Source organism: Trichomycterus rosablanca, chromosome 1 (genome assembly GCF_030014385.1).
Source record: "Trichomycterus rosablanca isolate fTriRos1 chromosome 1, fTriRos1.hap1, whole genome shotgun sequence".
Taxonomy (NCBI): Eukaryota; Metazoa; Chordata; class Actinopteri; order Siluriformes; family Trichomycteridae; genus Trichomycterus; species Trichomycterus rosablanca.
The window spans coordinates 45,478,411-45,493,767 of record NC_085988.1 but is presented as its reverse complement, the minus strand read 5'-3'; the positions used below and the strand labels follow the sequence as shown (position 1 = coordinate 45,493,767).

General features: G+C 36.7%; 1 protein-coding gene across 4 annotated transcripts in view; it reads right to left on the bottom strand.

Annotated features, from left to right (window-relative positions):
• LOC134311821 (von Willebrand factor A domain-containing protein 5A-like) overlaps window positions 1–14,930 on the bottom strand; it is a 40,510-nt gene extending 25,580 nt beyond the window's left edge. For 3 of the 4 annotated variants that reach the window (XR_010011484.1, XR_010011485.1, XM_062993497.1), the window contains exons 1-2: window positions 14,831–14,930; window positions 4,804–4,885 (exon numbers count right to left, since the gene is read on the bottom strand). Coding sequence is in view for 2 of the 4 variants with exons in the window: in XM_062993497.1 (XP_062849567.1) it covers window positions 4,804–4,843 (40 nt within the window). In the remaining 2 variants the exon portion in view is untranslated. Of the gene's footprint in view, window positions 1–4,803; window positions 4,886–14,179; window positions 14,263–14,830 lie in introns of those variants that run through there. The other variant, XM_062993498.1, reaches the window with a different exon arrangement.
• Window positions 14,931–15,357: the final 427 nt, after the last annotated feature.

Sequence of the window (15,357 nt, the reverse complement as noted above, 5' to 3'; positions counted from 1 at the left end):
TTGAAAGTTATGTGTTTTTTTTAAGATTTTGAATGCTTTATTTCTGTCTTTTATTACTTTCTTACATTCCTGTGTCCACCATGGGACTATTTTATTTATTTTCTTAAGTTTAGTTTTTGGGATTGCTATTTCCGCAGCACTACTTATTCCTGAACTAATTTCGCTACTTATCCTTTCAATGTTTTGTTTATTCTCAATTCTCAACAAAAGTTTCTCACTATTTTCTCTAAATTTATTCCAATCTGCCTTATTTAGGACCCATTTTTTTTCTCTAATTTCCCGATCAAATTTAAATTCCATTCCTATTCTAATTATTATGGGGTAATGATCACTCCCTATGGTAGTTTCTTTTATTACTTCCCATTCACATCTATCAGACATTGTTTTTGTTACTATAGTGAGGTCTATTACTGATTCTGAGCCCCTCCCAATATCAATTCTTGTGCTTGTCCCATCATTTAGGCATACTAACTGTTCTTCTTCTATGAATTCTTCTATTACGTTTCCGTTCATATCATCCCTCTCACCCCACAATGTACTGTGTGCATTAAAATCCCCACACCAGATAACTTTCCCTTTTAAATCCTTCCAGATTTCATTAAGATGTCCTGTCTCTATCCGCTGACATGGGTTTTAATAATTAATTATTTTCACACTACCTTTGTTTGACCATACTTCTATAATTATATATTCCATATCCTTCCCTTTTTTAAATTCCCTGTATTGTAGTCCTCTTTGAACAAAGGTTACAACTCCTCCTCCTTTTCTTGTTTTCCTATCCCTTCTTACTGCAGTGTACCCTTTTATAATAAAATCCAGCCTTGGTACCAACCATGATTCCTGAATGCATATAATGCTAGGTTTGATGCTTAAACTTTCAATAAACTTCTTAAATTCTTGCCCATTTGAAATTAAGTTCCTTGCATTCCACTGTAGTATATTTAAAATCATTATGCTTGTGAAGATCCTGTCCCTGTCTGAACCTGTGGTGCTTCTACATTAAGCGTATCTCTCACATTTTCCCAGGACAACCCCTTCATACCCAAGTATTTCTCAGCTGATTTAATTATTATTTTAATCCTTTCATTTTTTCTAGTTGTCTGTGCTGAACAATTAATTATCTCTGCCATAAAAAGTACAAAGTTACCTTTACTCACCAATAATGTTTCTTCATCTAATTTATCACATTTAGCGCATTGATCCTTGTTTTTGTACATATCTTTTTTCCCTTTTTCTAGTTCAGGTATGTCTCTTGGGACCTTCTTGGTAGCCTCTGCGTAAGATATCCCTTGCACAGCTTTAATCTTCTGTACCTCCTGCATTCTCTTACTTATCATGCAGCCGCGATACGCTGAGCTGTGCTCCCCTCCACAATTACAACACTTCATTACTGCTCCTTCTTTGCATTTACCATATTCATGTTCCTCACTGCATTTACTACACCTTTGTTTTCCTTTACACACTGCAGCTACATGTCCAAATCTCTGACATTTAAAACATCTAAGCGGCGGTGGGATATATAGTCTGACCTCATAGCTCATGTATCCTATAAGTACCTTTTCCGGGAGCCGTTCTTCCTCAAATGTAAGTAATACTGATAGACTGTCCATAATATTTCCATTTCTTTTCATCTTCATTCGTTTTACTTCTCTTATTTTTACATTCGTTATATTTTCTTTAATAGATTCTAGTGATTCAGTCAAAGGGATCCCAAAAATTACTCCTCTAATTATTTTTTTGTCATACCCCATTGAACATTTCACCTTTTTGCCATTTATCATATTTATTTTGATTGCTTTCTTTTGTTGTTCTGCGTTTTTACAGATAACTATCAGTGATCCATTTCTTAGTTTTTTAGCGAATCTTACCTCCCCAATTGCTTTGTGTATCACTTTGGTTAGTTGCATAGGGCTCCAATCATCAAACGTAGATTTCTTTTGTTCCATTTTAATGAACACCTTATATTCCTCTCTGCTCCTTTTCACTTCATTTGCTCTTTTATCACTATCGCTTTCATCCGATTTATCCCTCTGTTTACGTTTATTTCTCCTCCTTACTACATTCCACTCGTCAAAACTCCCGCTTCCCTGGACCATCTCATTTCCTGATTCGTCACTTCCCTCTGCAAACTCCTGTCCACTCACAGCCCAGTCGTTGCCAACCGCCTGTAACAGCGTGTCACGCCCTCCTCTCGTCGCCATCCCTTCCGGTTGTGACAACCCCTCCTCAGGTGCAGTACCGCCACCAACTCCATTAACAAACAGACAGAGGCCAACAGGACAAACAGGGCAAACAAACCAAAACAAGGCACAAAGGCGCCAGACAGCCAGAGTCAAAATCCATTTACTCAGACGAGGTGCAGCTGGGGGTAATTAGCCGGAGACCAATCACCATCTAACATGTGCTCCTGGAGAGAGGGGCTCCAGGAGCTCAAAGAGGCTGGATTCGTGTCAAAGGTTTTTAAACATTTTGATCTATGAACATTTAGAAATACCAATTTAAAATTCACAATGCTTTGTCACCTCTGTGTAATAACAGAAGCAAAAGAAGCATTAGAAGTAATATCTATTATTTTGCTTTGTGCCAAACCACATACAACTTTTAAACAAAACATACACTCCAAATGTATGTAATTATTGCATTTAAGTATTTCAGCTACAACTAACACTAGCTGGTGTATAAAATCATTTATATAAAATATATAATTCCGACTTTGTGGCAACAGTTTGGAGAAGGCAATTTTCTGTTTTAGTATCCTGTGCAAGATCAATAAACACATTTATTGTAAAGAAAATCACCAGACCCTAACCTTAACTCCTACTTAGTGATCAATGAGAACACCAATTGCTTAACATTCTCAGCAAATCCAGAATCCCCTGATCCTTCAAATGGCACTGCATTAAAAATATTATCAAAAAAGTATTGGGAGTCATCTAGATGTTCAACTTTGTCCCATTGGCAACTCCACCCACTTCACGCTGCCAGCATTCGTGCTGCCTCCTTTCATCTGTGTGTGTGTGTGTAGGTTTCATCATATTGTTCAAGTTGGTCAAATGTAAATACTGCTTTAATTTACATACCACCAGTAAGCAAATGAGCAGTCGGTGTGATGGGGTTTTTTTCAAAACAGAAGAAATATGACAAACAATTGCATTGATTTCACTGTCTCAGCTGCAACTTGTTTTTGTCACAAATCCAACCTCTCTGTGCTCCTGGAGTTCATGTTTATGTGCTACTCTGAGAGCACATGTCGAAGGTGAATTTGTTTATAGTGGCTAGCCGATCATGATGATTGGTCACTGAAGCTATCCACAGCTAAACGTCATTGCAGATTAAGTGCTCAAGGCATTTAAGGTGAGGCAGTGGATCACTCAGTGCAGGCTGTTTTGTATAGATCTTTGGTTGTCAGGAATCTTGTTTAGAATTCTTGTTAGTGTTCTAGTTATGTTCATGTTGTGTGTTAGGTCCATGTTAGTAGTAGTATCCAGTGGGTCCACTTCAAGTTTATCTTTAGCATCTTTAGCACTGTGTAGCATAGCTTAGGGTACTTTAGTCAAATATTTGTTTAGCTTAAGGTTTAGATTAGCTTAATGTTTTTTAATGCATTTTCTCCTTATTTTCCTCCTGATTTAGCACACTCAATTTTGTCTTTCACTGCTGAGAGATACCAGATTGCATTCAAGGAGAGCACGTCGCTGTACACACCTCTTCCGACACGTGCACAGCCCTCCTCTTCTCACCCGTGCTTTCTGCACAGGTGTCTCTTCCGACAACCAGGGACCTTACACAGCGTATGAAGACCCACCCACCCACACGTAGTCCGGCCCCCACTATGCAGGCACTGCCAATTATGCCTTCCAGATGGCACCCAGCCGACCGGTGGCAACACCAGTTTAGATTTGTCTTATGCCATTGTGACACCCAGAGTTCAAAAACAGGTTTAAGCTGGTTTTTTTTAAAAATCCTGCTTAATAGCAGACCAACTTTAATTTTGTTTCTTAAATACCTCACAAACAGTTTCAAAAATGGTAACGGGCCACAAATGGCCTGCTGGCTGATGTTTAGACATTCCTGGTTTACACATTTATATACATGTGCACATTGATTTATTTATGTACAGTTGATACAACTTCCTTTACCTCAAATCATAAAAAGTAAAAGAACTTCTTTTTTGCACAGTAAAATTATACGTTAAATTTGTAAATGTAACTCCGTACTGTAGTGCTTGACAGGTTTTCTAAAGTAATCCCTTGTCCATGTAGTTATATCAGCTATTGATGATTTTACACTCTGAAATTCCTAAAGATTTCTGGAATAGTTTAATGATATTATGCACTGTAGAGGGAGAAATATGCAAATCCTTCCCAAGCTTTCTTAAGGTTTTCTAAAGTAATCCCTTGTCCATGTAGTTATATCAGCTATTGATGATTTTACACTCTGAAATTCCTAAAGATTTCTGGAATAGTTTAATGATATTATGCACTGTAGAGGGAGAAATATGCAAATCCTTCCCAAGCTTTCTTAAGGTTTTCTAAAGTAATCCCTTGTCCATGTAGTTATATCAGCTATTGATGATTTTACACTCTGAAATTCCTAAAGATTTCTGGAATAGTTTAATGATATTATGCACTGTAGAGGGAGAAATATGCAAATCCTTCCCAAGCTTTCTTAAAGAAACATTGTTTTTACTAACAAATACATACATCACTATAAAAGAAACCAACTATTTAGTTAATTGTGGTAACAAATAAATGCAAAATTAAAGTGCATAAAATATGTAATAAAATGTAAATGTTTTCTTACCTGGTTCATTTGTATTTTTAAGCAAGCCACAGTTCTCCATGTTACTCAGCTAAAATTTCGAGCTCAGTATTAATGTGAATTTCTGAAACAAATGTAAACAATGTTTATTAAAGCATGATGTATATAATTATACAGCTATAATCGTCATTGTTCTCAGGTGAACTCACTAAAGTTTTGCTCATTTTAGTATTATTACAAAAGAAGAGTTATCTCAGGTAGGACATTCAGGAGAGCTGCAAAACTGTGCCAGATCAGATATCCACATGACCTTAAGAAAAGTTAATCAGCTATTGGCAGTGGTGTATAAAGTACCTAAAAGCTATACTTGAGTAAAAGTACTAGTATCTTACCAGAAATTTACTTTGATAGAAGTTAAAGTCTTAAAGTATCTGATGTTCAATGTACTTAAGTATTAAAAGTAATTTTCTGATATTAAATGTACTTAAGTATTGAAAGTAGAAAAAAGTAAATGCTGTAAATAAAAACAGCATTTCAGAATTTAAAAAAATATGAAACCACCTTAATAATGGAGCCTACCCTACACGTACAGAAAAAAAAACAGGTCTTCACAACAAGAATTTATAAAACAAAATACATTTTCTTCCTTCCTTCTAAATCATGATTACAATCACCTGTTTGAAATCATGTCATTATTTAGTTTTTTTTACCTCATTACTAGCCCTAAATTGCCCTGTCCCAACTTTTTTGGAATGTGTTGTAGGACTAAAATGCATATATATGTTTATTAAGAGCTGAAATGAAGTTGACCAGACAAAACATGAAATATCTTGGGTTCATATCTGCAACGGAATAAAAGTCAATGTAAAAAAAACACTGCGTATGGGACAGTATATTTTCTATACTGTCCCAACTTTTTTCTGATTTGGGTTGTACATTTAGGTCATAGATATATTTCAATAACCTATAACCACTGAATTTTGACTAAATTAATTTGAAGCAAAACTCAAGAGATTTTAACAAAACGTATGGTGCTTTTAGCCTTTTAACGGTCTGCTAAACCATTTGGTTGAGCTCACTTTGAGTCTAAATACTTGGGTAAAAATAAACTTTTTTATTTAAAAAGTCTTGTTTGGGCCATATCTACTCCTTGGTGTTAAAGTGTTAAAGGGTCATTCCTGGGTTTGGGTGCCTTTTGGACCTTAAAACTTTTTTAAAATTTTATTATAAAAAGGATGTGTTATACTGTTCCAAACTAATATTGGTCAAGCTAAATTACACATGCACCTCTTATACACTGTGACGTCCAGCCTGTTACGTATTAGGTCGTAACAGGGTGGACCATAACAAGGTGGACATTCTGACATAAAATTAGCCATTAGCTAGCGAGTGAGCAAAACCATGCTAGCATAAAAGTGAATTCAGACAAAGAATTCTCTGCTTTTTAGTGTGATAATTTAGTGTGAAATCGTATTGCTTTTTCTCATATATCCCAAAACAGGGTGGACATGTTATCGCTGACCATATAAGACTTTTAGGATAAAATGTGGAAAAAACAACATTAAACATGAGTTAGCCACTTAGTTCAATCTTCCACAGTAGTTTTCCCTCCAAAAAGATCATGTGAGCTCCAGGAAATGATGTTAGTATGTAAAACAGCTCTTCATTTTAAGAGACAGTAGTAAGAAATAACAGGGTGGACAGCAACTTGAGGGACATGTGAAAAACCCTTATAATCAGCAATAAAATAAAACTCATAAAGAAAAACAAATCCAAGGTTTAGAGGGACTTAAGCAAAACATTTTAAACAGTATTGACTGAGAAATTTTCATGATTAAACCTCATATATCCATCACTAAATCAGAATGTACAGCACTGGGGACATGGGAAAACCTCTGCTATCTAAGAGATAAAAACAGTATGTATACAGTCATTTTATGTATTTTTTTTGGGGGGGGGGTTGCAAACAATGTGTTTAGAATTTGAAAGTGTTAATTGTTTCCATAAGATGTTTAGAAATTGTATTGTTTCAAATTTACTTAATAAATACAATGATCAGTACTGGGGACAAAAAAGGCACCGAATTGTAAGAATATCCCTAAACTCAAAAATATTGGTAGGTGACAGTTGACAGATGTAGATGTTATTTTAAGAAAACACTCTTTCTAACGTATATGTCAAATTAAAGCTAGGAGCTAAAAAATCATCCATAAAAGGAAAGTTATCTTTTCAATTTAATATAGTCTCCTAAACAGAATTATTTATTTAAATGATGATAAATTGTGTGATATGGTGTAATATTTTGTAAAAAAAAAAAAAACAAACAAACAAAAAACCCTGTACCAAATGGTCGAGATGTCACTTAATGGTAAACCTTCTTAAAAATGGGAAAAACAGGAAAATTGGAAGAGCACAATAAACCATTTCCTGTATGATTACAGAGGATTCATCTGGCAGTCCTTGTAATAGAAAGTGGAAAAAAAGAGGACGTTGACATATTTGATGTGCCTGATGACTAGATATTTAAACATATTGCTTACCACACCAATGTGTATTCATGCACAGGAAATTGGGAGATCCAATTAAGACTAGCATCCATCATAGATTATTAGGTTACACAACTAATAATGGGTGTGTTCATTTTTCCACCCACAAAGGATTACTGGCACCACACTTCACGTTTGTTTGTCTGATCTACTCTATAATATTGTTCATTCATTCATTCATTTATTTATTGTCTGTTTTACCACTGCTTAGCCTGATCAGGGTCGCGGTTGGTGCAGTTCACTGGGCAAAAGGTAGGAAACACCCTGGACAGATCGCCACCCCGTCACAGGGCAAACACACAGACACATACACAAGACACACACAGGGCAACTGAATGTCTTTGAACGGTGGGAGGAAACCGCATCACCCGGAGGAAATGGGAAGAACATGCAAACTCCACACAGAAGGGATCCGGGCTGCTTCCCTTGGAAATCAAACCCAGGACCGTCTTTTTATATACAGTGCCATCAAAAAGTATTCACATATTTGAAAACTGATTTGAGTATAGTTTTATTTTTAAAAATCTACATGAAATAGCCCATAATGACAAAGTGAAAACATGTTTTCAGACATTTTTGTAAATTTAATAAAGATGTAAAAATTTAACATAATAGGTACATAAGTATTCACATCCATGGCTTACTATTTTGTTGAAGCACCTTTGGCAGCAATCACAGCCTCAAGTCTTCTTGGGTATGTCTGTCAAGCGTGGCACACCTGTTTTTGGGCATTTTCTCCCATTCTTCTCTGCAGATCCTCTCAAGCTCAGTCAGGTTGGCTGGGCAGCGTCTGTAGACAGCCATTTTTAGGTCTTTACAGAGATGTTCAACTGGATTCAAGTTCGGGCTCTGGCTGGGCCACTCAAGGACATTCACAGACTGCTCCTGAAGCCACTCCTTTGTTATCTTGGCTGTGTGCTTTGGGTCATTGTCGTGTTGGAAGATAAATCGTCGCCCTAGTCTGAGTTCCAGAGCACTCTGGAGCAGGTTTTCTAGATATATAGAATCTCTCGATATATATAGAATCTCTCTATATTTGGCTGCTGTCATCTTACCCTCTATGCGGACTAGTCGCCCAGTTCCTGCCACAGAAAAACATCCCCACAGCATGATGCTGCCACCACCATGCTTGACAGTAGGGATGGTGTTAGCCAGGGTTCTTGGTCACCTCTCTGACCAAGGCCCTTCTTCCCCGATTACTCAGTTTGGTCGGGCGACCAGATCTAGGGAGGGTTCTGGTGGTTCCAAACTTCTTCCATTTCCGAATAATGGAGACCACAGTGCTTTTCGGGACCTTCAATGCTGCCGAAATGTTTTTGTATCCTTCCCCAGATTTATGCCTTGACACAATCCGGTCTCGGAGGTCTAAAGACAATTCCTTTGACTTCATTGCCTGGTTTCTGCTCTGATATGCACTGTCAACTGTGAGACCTTTTATAGACAAGTGTGTGCCATTCCAAATTATGTTCAATCAACTGAATTTACCACAGGTGGTCTCCAATCAAGTTGTAGAAGCATCTCAAGGATGATCAGTGTAAACTGGATGCACCTGAGCTCAATTTTCAGCGTCATAGCAAGGGGTGTGAATACTTATGTACCTATTATGTTTAAATGTTTACATTTTAAAAAGATTTACAAAAATGTCTGAAAACGTTTTTACTTATGGGCTATTTCGTGTAGATTTTTTAAAAGAAAACTATACTGAAATCGGATTTCAAATATGTCTGTAACGTAACAAAATGTGGAAAAAGTGAAGGGGTGTGAATACTTTCTGATGGCACTGTACTGTATATATTTTTTTTATGCATTTTCTCCCCCTTTTTTCTCCCTTTTAGCGCGTCCAATTGCCTAACTGCATCATGCTTCCTCTCCACCAATGCCGCTCTGATTAAGTAGAACAAAGCTAACCCACGCTCCCGCCGACGAGTGCAGTGCGGCGTAGGAGGGACACACCATAAGAGCACTCTTTTCTCATCTCAGTGCAGGCACCATCAATCAGCCAGCAGAGGTCGTAATTGCATTAGTCATGAGAGAGACCCTATCCGGCTTAGTCCCACCCACATAAACAACAGGCCAATCGTTGTTCATGTGGCCGCTCACCCTCAGCCGGCAAGGCAGAGCTGAGATTCGATACTATGTATTCGAGATCCCAGCTCTGGTTCCAGCGTGTGTTTTTACCCCTGCGCCACCTGAGCAGCCCAAACCCAGGACCTTCTTGCTGTAAGGTGACAGTGTCACCCACTGAGCCACTGTGCTGCCATCTACAATATTGTATTTGATTTATTTTTATACATAAAATTGCTGGTTTAAATTCTGTTCATTTTCTTGTTTAAAACATGGTTTAATATATTTTTTATACTGCTGTTTTATGTGTAAGACTTAAAAAGAGTGTAGAAAAAAAAAAAAAAAGCGCTTCCCTACCGTACGGTTTCCTACCGTAGCGCAGATTTATAGATCATATCTGTCGATTTGTCCTACCTTATCAAAATGTATTCCTGTAGTAAATATTTACGTTTTGTCCATATATTCTTAAATTCATTAAAACTATGTCTATATCTTATTATAAACTATAGGTAGCACATCTCGATGGCTCTATATCTTATTATAAACTATAGGTAGCACATCTTGATAGCTCTATATCTTATTATAAACTATAGGTAGCACGTCTCAATAGACGTGCTATTATAAACTATAGGTAGCACATCTTGATAGCTTTATATCTTATTATAAACTATAGGTAGCACATCTCGATAGCTCTATATCTTATTGTAAACTATAGGTAGCAAATCTCGATAGCTCTATATCTTATTGTAAACTATAGGTAGCACATCTTGATAGCTCTATATCTTATTATAAACTATAGGTAGCACATCTCGATAGCTCTATATCTTATTGTAAACTATAGGTAGCACATCTCGATAGCTCTATATCTTATTGTAAACTATAGGTAGCACATCTTGATAGCTCTATATCTTATTATAAACTATAGGTAGCACATCTTGTTAGCTCTATATCTTATAAACTATAGGTAGCACATCTCGATAGCTCTATATCTTATTATAAACTATAGGTAGCACATCTCGATAGCTTCATATCTTATTGTAAACTATAGGTAGCACATCTCGATAGATCTATATCTTATTATAAACTATAGGTAGCACATCTCGATAGATCTACATCTTATTATAAACTATAGGTAGCACATCTCGATAGCTCTATATCTTATTATAAACTATAGGTAGCACATCTCGATAGCTCTATATCTTATTGTAAACTATAGGTAGCAAATCTCGATAGCTCTATATCTTATTATAAACTATAGGTAGCACATCTTGATAGCTCTATATCTTATTATAAACTATAGGTAGCACATCTCGATAGCTTTATATCTTATTATAAACTATAGGTAGCACATCTCGATAGCTCTATATCTTATTATAAACTATAGGTAGCACATCTCGATAGCTCTATATCTTATTATAAACTATAGGTAGCACATCTCGATAGCTCTATATCTTATTATAAACTACAGGTAGCACATCTTGATAGCTCTATATCTTATTATAAACTACAGGTAGCACATCTCGATAGCTTTATATCTTATTATAAACTATAGGTAGCACATCTTGGTAGCTCTATATCTTATTGTAAACTATAGGTAGCACATCTCGATAGCACTATATCGTATTATAAACTATAAGTAGCACATCTCGATAGCTCTATATCTTATTGTAAACTATAGGTAGCACATCTCGATAGCACTATATCGTATTATAAACTATAAGTAGCACATCTCGATAGCTCTATATCTTATTATAAACTACAGGTAGCACATCTCGATAGCTCTATATCTTATTATAAACTATAGGTAGCACATCTTGATAGCTCTATATCTTATTATAAACTATAGGTAGCACATCTCGATAGCTCTATATCTTATTATAAACTACAGGTAGCACATCTCGATAGCTCTATATCTTATTATAAACTATAGGTAGCACATCTTGATAGCTCTATATCTTATTATAAACTATAGGTAGCACATCTTGATAGCTCTATATCTTATTATAAACTATAGGTAGCACATCTCGATAGCTCTTTATCTTATTATAAACTATAGGTAGCACATCTCGATAGCTTTATATCTTATTATAAACTATAGGTAGCACATCTCGATAGCTTTATATCTTATTATAAACTATAGGTAGCACATCTCGATAGCTTTATATCTTATTATAAACTATAGGTAGCACATCTCAATAGCTCTATATCTTATTATAAACTATAGGTAGCACATCTCGATAGCTCTTTATCTTATTATAAACTATAGGTAGCACATCTCGATAGCTTTATATCTTATTATAAACTATAGGTAGCACATCTCGATAGCTCTATATCTTATTATAAACTATAGGTAGCACATCTCGATAGCTCTTTATCTTATTATAAACTATAGGTAGCACATCTCGATAGCTTTATATCTTATTATAAACTATAGGTAGCACATCTCAATAGCTTTATATCTTATTATAAACTATAGGTAGCACCTATAGTTTCAATGCTCTACCTTAAGTCTTTTGCACAGAACTGAATAATATGACTGAGACATAATATCATGCAAGAAAGACTAAAAATAATTAGTGTGGACACATACAGGGGTTGGACAAAATAACTGAAACACCTGGTTTTAGACCACAATAATTTATTAGTATGGTGTAGGGCCTCCTTCTGCGGCCAATACAGCGTCAATTCGTCTTGGAAATGACATATACAAGTCCTGCACAGTGGTCAGAGGGATTTTAAGCCATTCTTCTTGCAGGATAGTGGCCAGGTCACTACGTGATGCTGGTGGAGGAAAACGTTTCCTGACTCGCTTCTCCAAAACACCCCAAAGTGGCTCAATAATATTTAGATCTGGTGACTGTGCAGGCCATGGGAGATGTTCAACTTCACTTTCATGTTCATCAAACCAATCTTTCACCAGTCTTGCTGTATGTATTGGTGCATTGTCATCCTGATACACGGCACCGCCATTGGATGCACATGGTCCTCCAGAATGGTTCGGTAGTCCTTGGCAGTGACGCGCCCACCTAGCACAAGTATTGGGCCAAGGGAATGCCATGATATGGCAGCCCAAACCATCACTGATCCACCCCCATGCTTCACTCTGGGCATGCAACAGTCTGGGTGGTACGCTTCTTTGGGGCTTCTCCACACCGTAACTCTCCCGGATGTGGGGAAAACAGTAAAGGTGGATTCATCAGAGAACAATACATGCTTCACATTGTCCACACCCCAAGATTTGCGCTCCTTGCACCATTGAAACCGACGTTTGGCATTGGCACGAGTGACCAAAGGTTTGGCTATAGCAGCCCGGCCGTGTATATTGACCCTGTGGAGCTCCCGACGGACAGTTCTGGTGGAAACAGGAGAGTTGAGGTGCACATTTAATTCTGCCGTGATTTGGGCAGCCGTGGTTTTATGTTTTTTGGATACAATCCGGGTTAGCACCCGAACATCCCTTTCAGACAGCTTCCTCTTGCGTCCACAGTTAATCCTGTTGGATGTGGTTTGTCCTTCTTGGTGGTATGCTGACATTACCCTGGATACCGTGGCTCTTGATACATCACAAAGACTTGCTGTCTTGGTCACAGATGCGCCAGCAAGACGTGCACCAACAATTTGTCCTCTTTTGAACTCTGGTATGTCACCCATAATGTTGTGTGCATTGCAATATTTTGAGCAAAACTGTGCTCTTACCCTGCTAATTGAACCTTTACACTCTGCTCTTACTGGTGCAATGCGCAATTAATGAAGATTGGCCACCAGACTGGTCCAATTTAGCCATGAAACCTCCCACACTAAAATGACAGGTGTTTCAGTTATTTTGTCCAACCCCTGTATATAACTGGAGCAGCTGAAAGGAGAATTGCAACAGAAACAGGCATGAATGAATACTCCAATTTCAAGATGACAATACAAAAGTTGTTCCACAGAATGCCCTGGTCAACAACTAGTAGAATTAACTAAGGCAACTCATCCATACATCATAGGAATTGCTAGATGATTCAAACATCTATTTGCCAGTGTAACTGACATTCCAGGCCAGTAAAATATGGAACACATTGTTTTTAAACAATGTGTTTTTAAAATGCCAGTGTGTCCACCATTTGGGGTAGAGTTAAATTCCTGAAAAAGGAGTTTGGCCTCCTTTTTGGTTTTACCACCCTTCAGCTTCCATGTAACAGTTTTCCATCTACATTAACAATAAAAACATGATAAAATTACAGATCTGTATTAACAGAACATCTTGTGTATTAGCCAGTATACAAAACATTTTGTAGTGAATAATATGCAAACCCTTTATGATAAATATCTTCTAAGGTTTTGTCTCAGTGATTTATCATACCCTGTTGGATATGATCCCAGTGGGAAAATTTTAGATCACACAGATCTTATCTATAGCTACAAAAACATGGAATAAGGAACAAATAATTAGAATAGAACTAAAAAGGGAGCAGCAACAAAAATAGTTTTACATATATAAATATTGTACCTATTGATCTGTTAATTAAGCACAAAACTGAAAAATAACCAAATGTTGTCGTAAAGTTAATGTAATTAAAAATGACTGGATTACCTATATGTATGAAAAACGGATCTAAAATCACCTTACACACCTTACACATACAAAGGCATGTATAAACGTGGTTAAATTAAACGTTAACACATTCAGCAGTAATCAATCAAGTACAGCTAATTTAAGCACCTTGCATATTTTCATATAGATAAAAAAAAAAAAATCACACAATAACAGCATTACATATACTTAAACTTTTTAAGGAATTAAAAATAAACCATACAATACTAACCGCTGGAAGAAATAAGTCAGGCACAGTCAGTAGAGGATTACAGGCGTTCCCCTCAACAAGTCAAAATCCGATGTGCGCATGCTCGGTATAGAGCTAATTTCTCTCACTGGATCATGAGAAAACCTTCCGGGAACGTTACTGGAACGATACTTTATACACATAAGAAATAAAACCTTATACAAGCTTTAACTAACGTTCTCTGTTAGTTCTCATAAAACCATGAGAGAACGTTAGGTTTTATAGTTTTATAGTTGGTACTTGTAAGTAAAGGTTGATCTACACGGACCGTCTCAAGCAAAAGGCTGCTTGGTAAGTTCCTACTAAAAAACCTACTAAGAAAACCTTCCGGGAACGTTACTGGAACGTTACTTTAAACACATAAGAAAGAAAACCTTAAGGCAACTTTTAGATAACGTTCTCTGTTAGTTTTCATAAAACCATGAGAGAACGTTAGGTTTCATAGTTACCGGGAACAGCGCTGATTTTTTTTAACGAAAATAGAACGTTACCATAACGTTATGGGATGGTTCCTTATAAATAACCATAGCCAAAATCTAACGTTACGGGAACGTTCTGTGTTAGCTGGGAGTACGCTCTGTCATTCCATATTCATGACTGTAGACCATAAAATTGCATGCATATTTTAATTACCTGAGTGTAAATTAAAAGTCCAAGATTATTTGGTAAAATCCCCGAATCCCAAGGTTTGAGGGAAAATCCCGAGGAATGGCGACACTGGATACGAAGGATATTTTACTCCATCCGCTTTTAGAGAACTTGTTTGCACCTGCGCATTGACATGTTTAAACTGATCTATTTTACAAGCGCATATCACCGCACATGCGCCTCACCTGTTTGCTTGCCATCTGTCACACATCTAACGTCATTTAGCTACCAAATTTCATGACGTTTTACTTTAAAGTAACGAATTTACATGCGGCAAATGTATCGGAGTAAAAGTATACATTTTCTGTAGGAAATGTAGATTTTAAAACTCAAGCAAAGTACAGATACTCAAAAAATACTTAAGTATTGTAACGAAGTATTATTACTTACTATACACCACTGCCTATTGGCTACATCCACCCCATCTAACAACATTACGTTCTGAGAACGTTCCCCAAACGTTCCATTTTGGTTGTGGGAACGTTGCATTGGGATGTTCTCTCAACGTTATT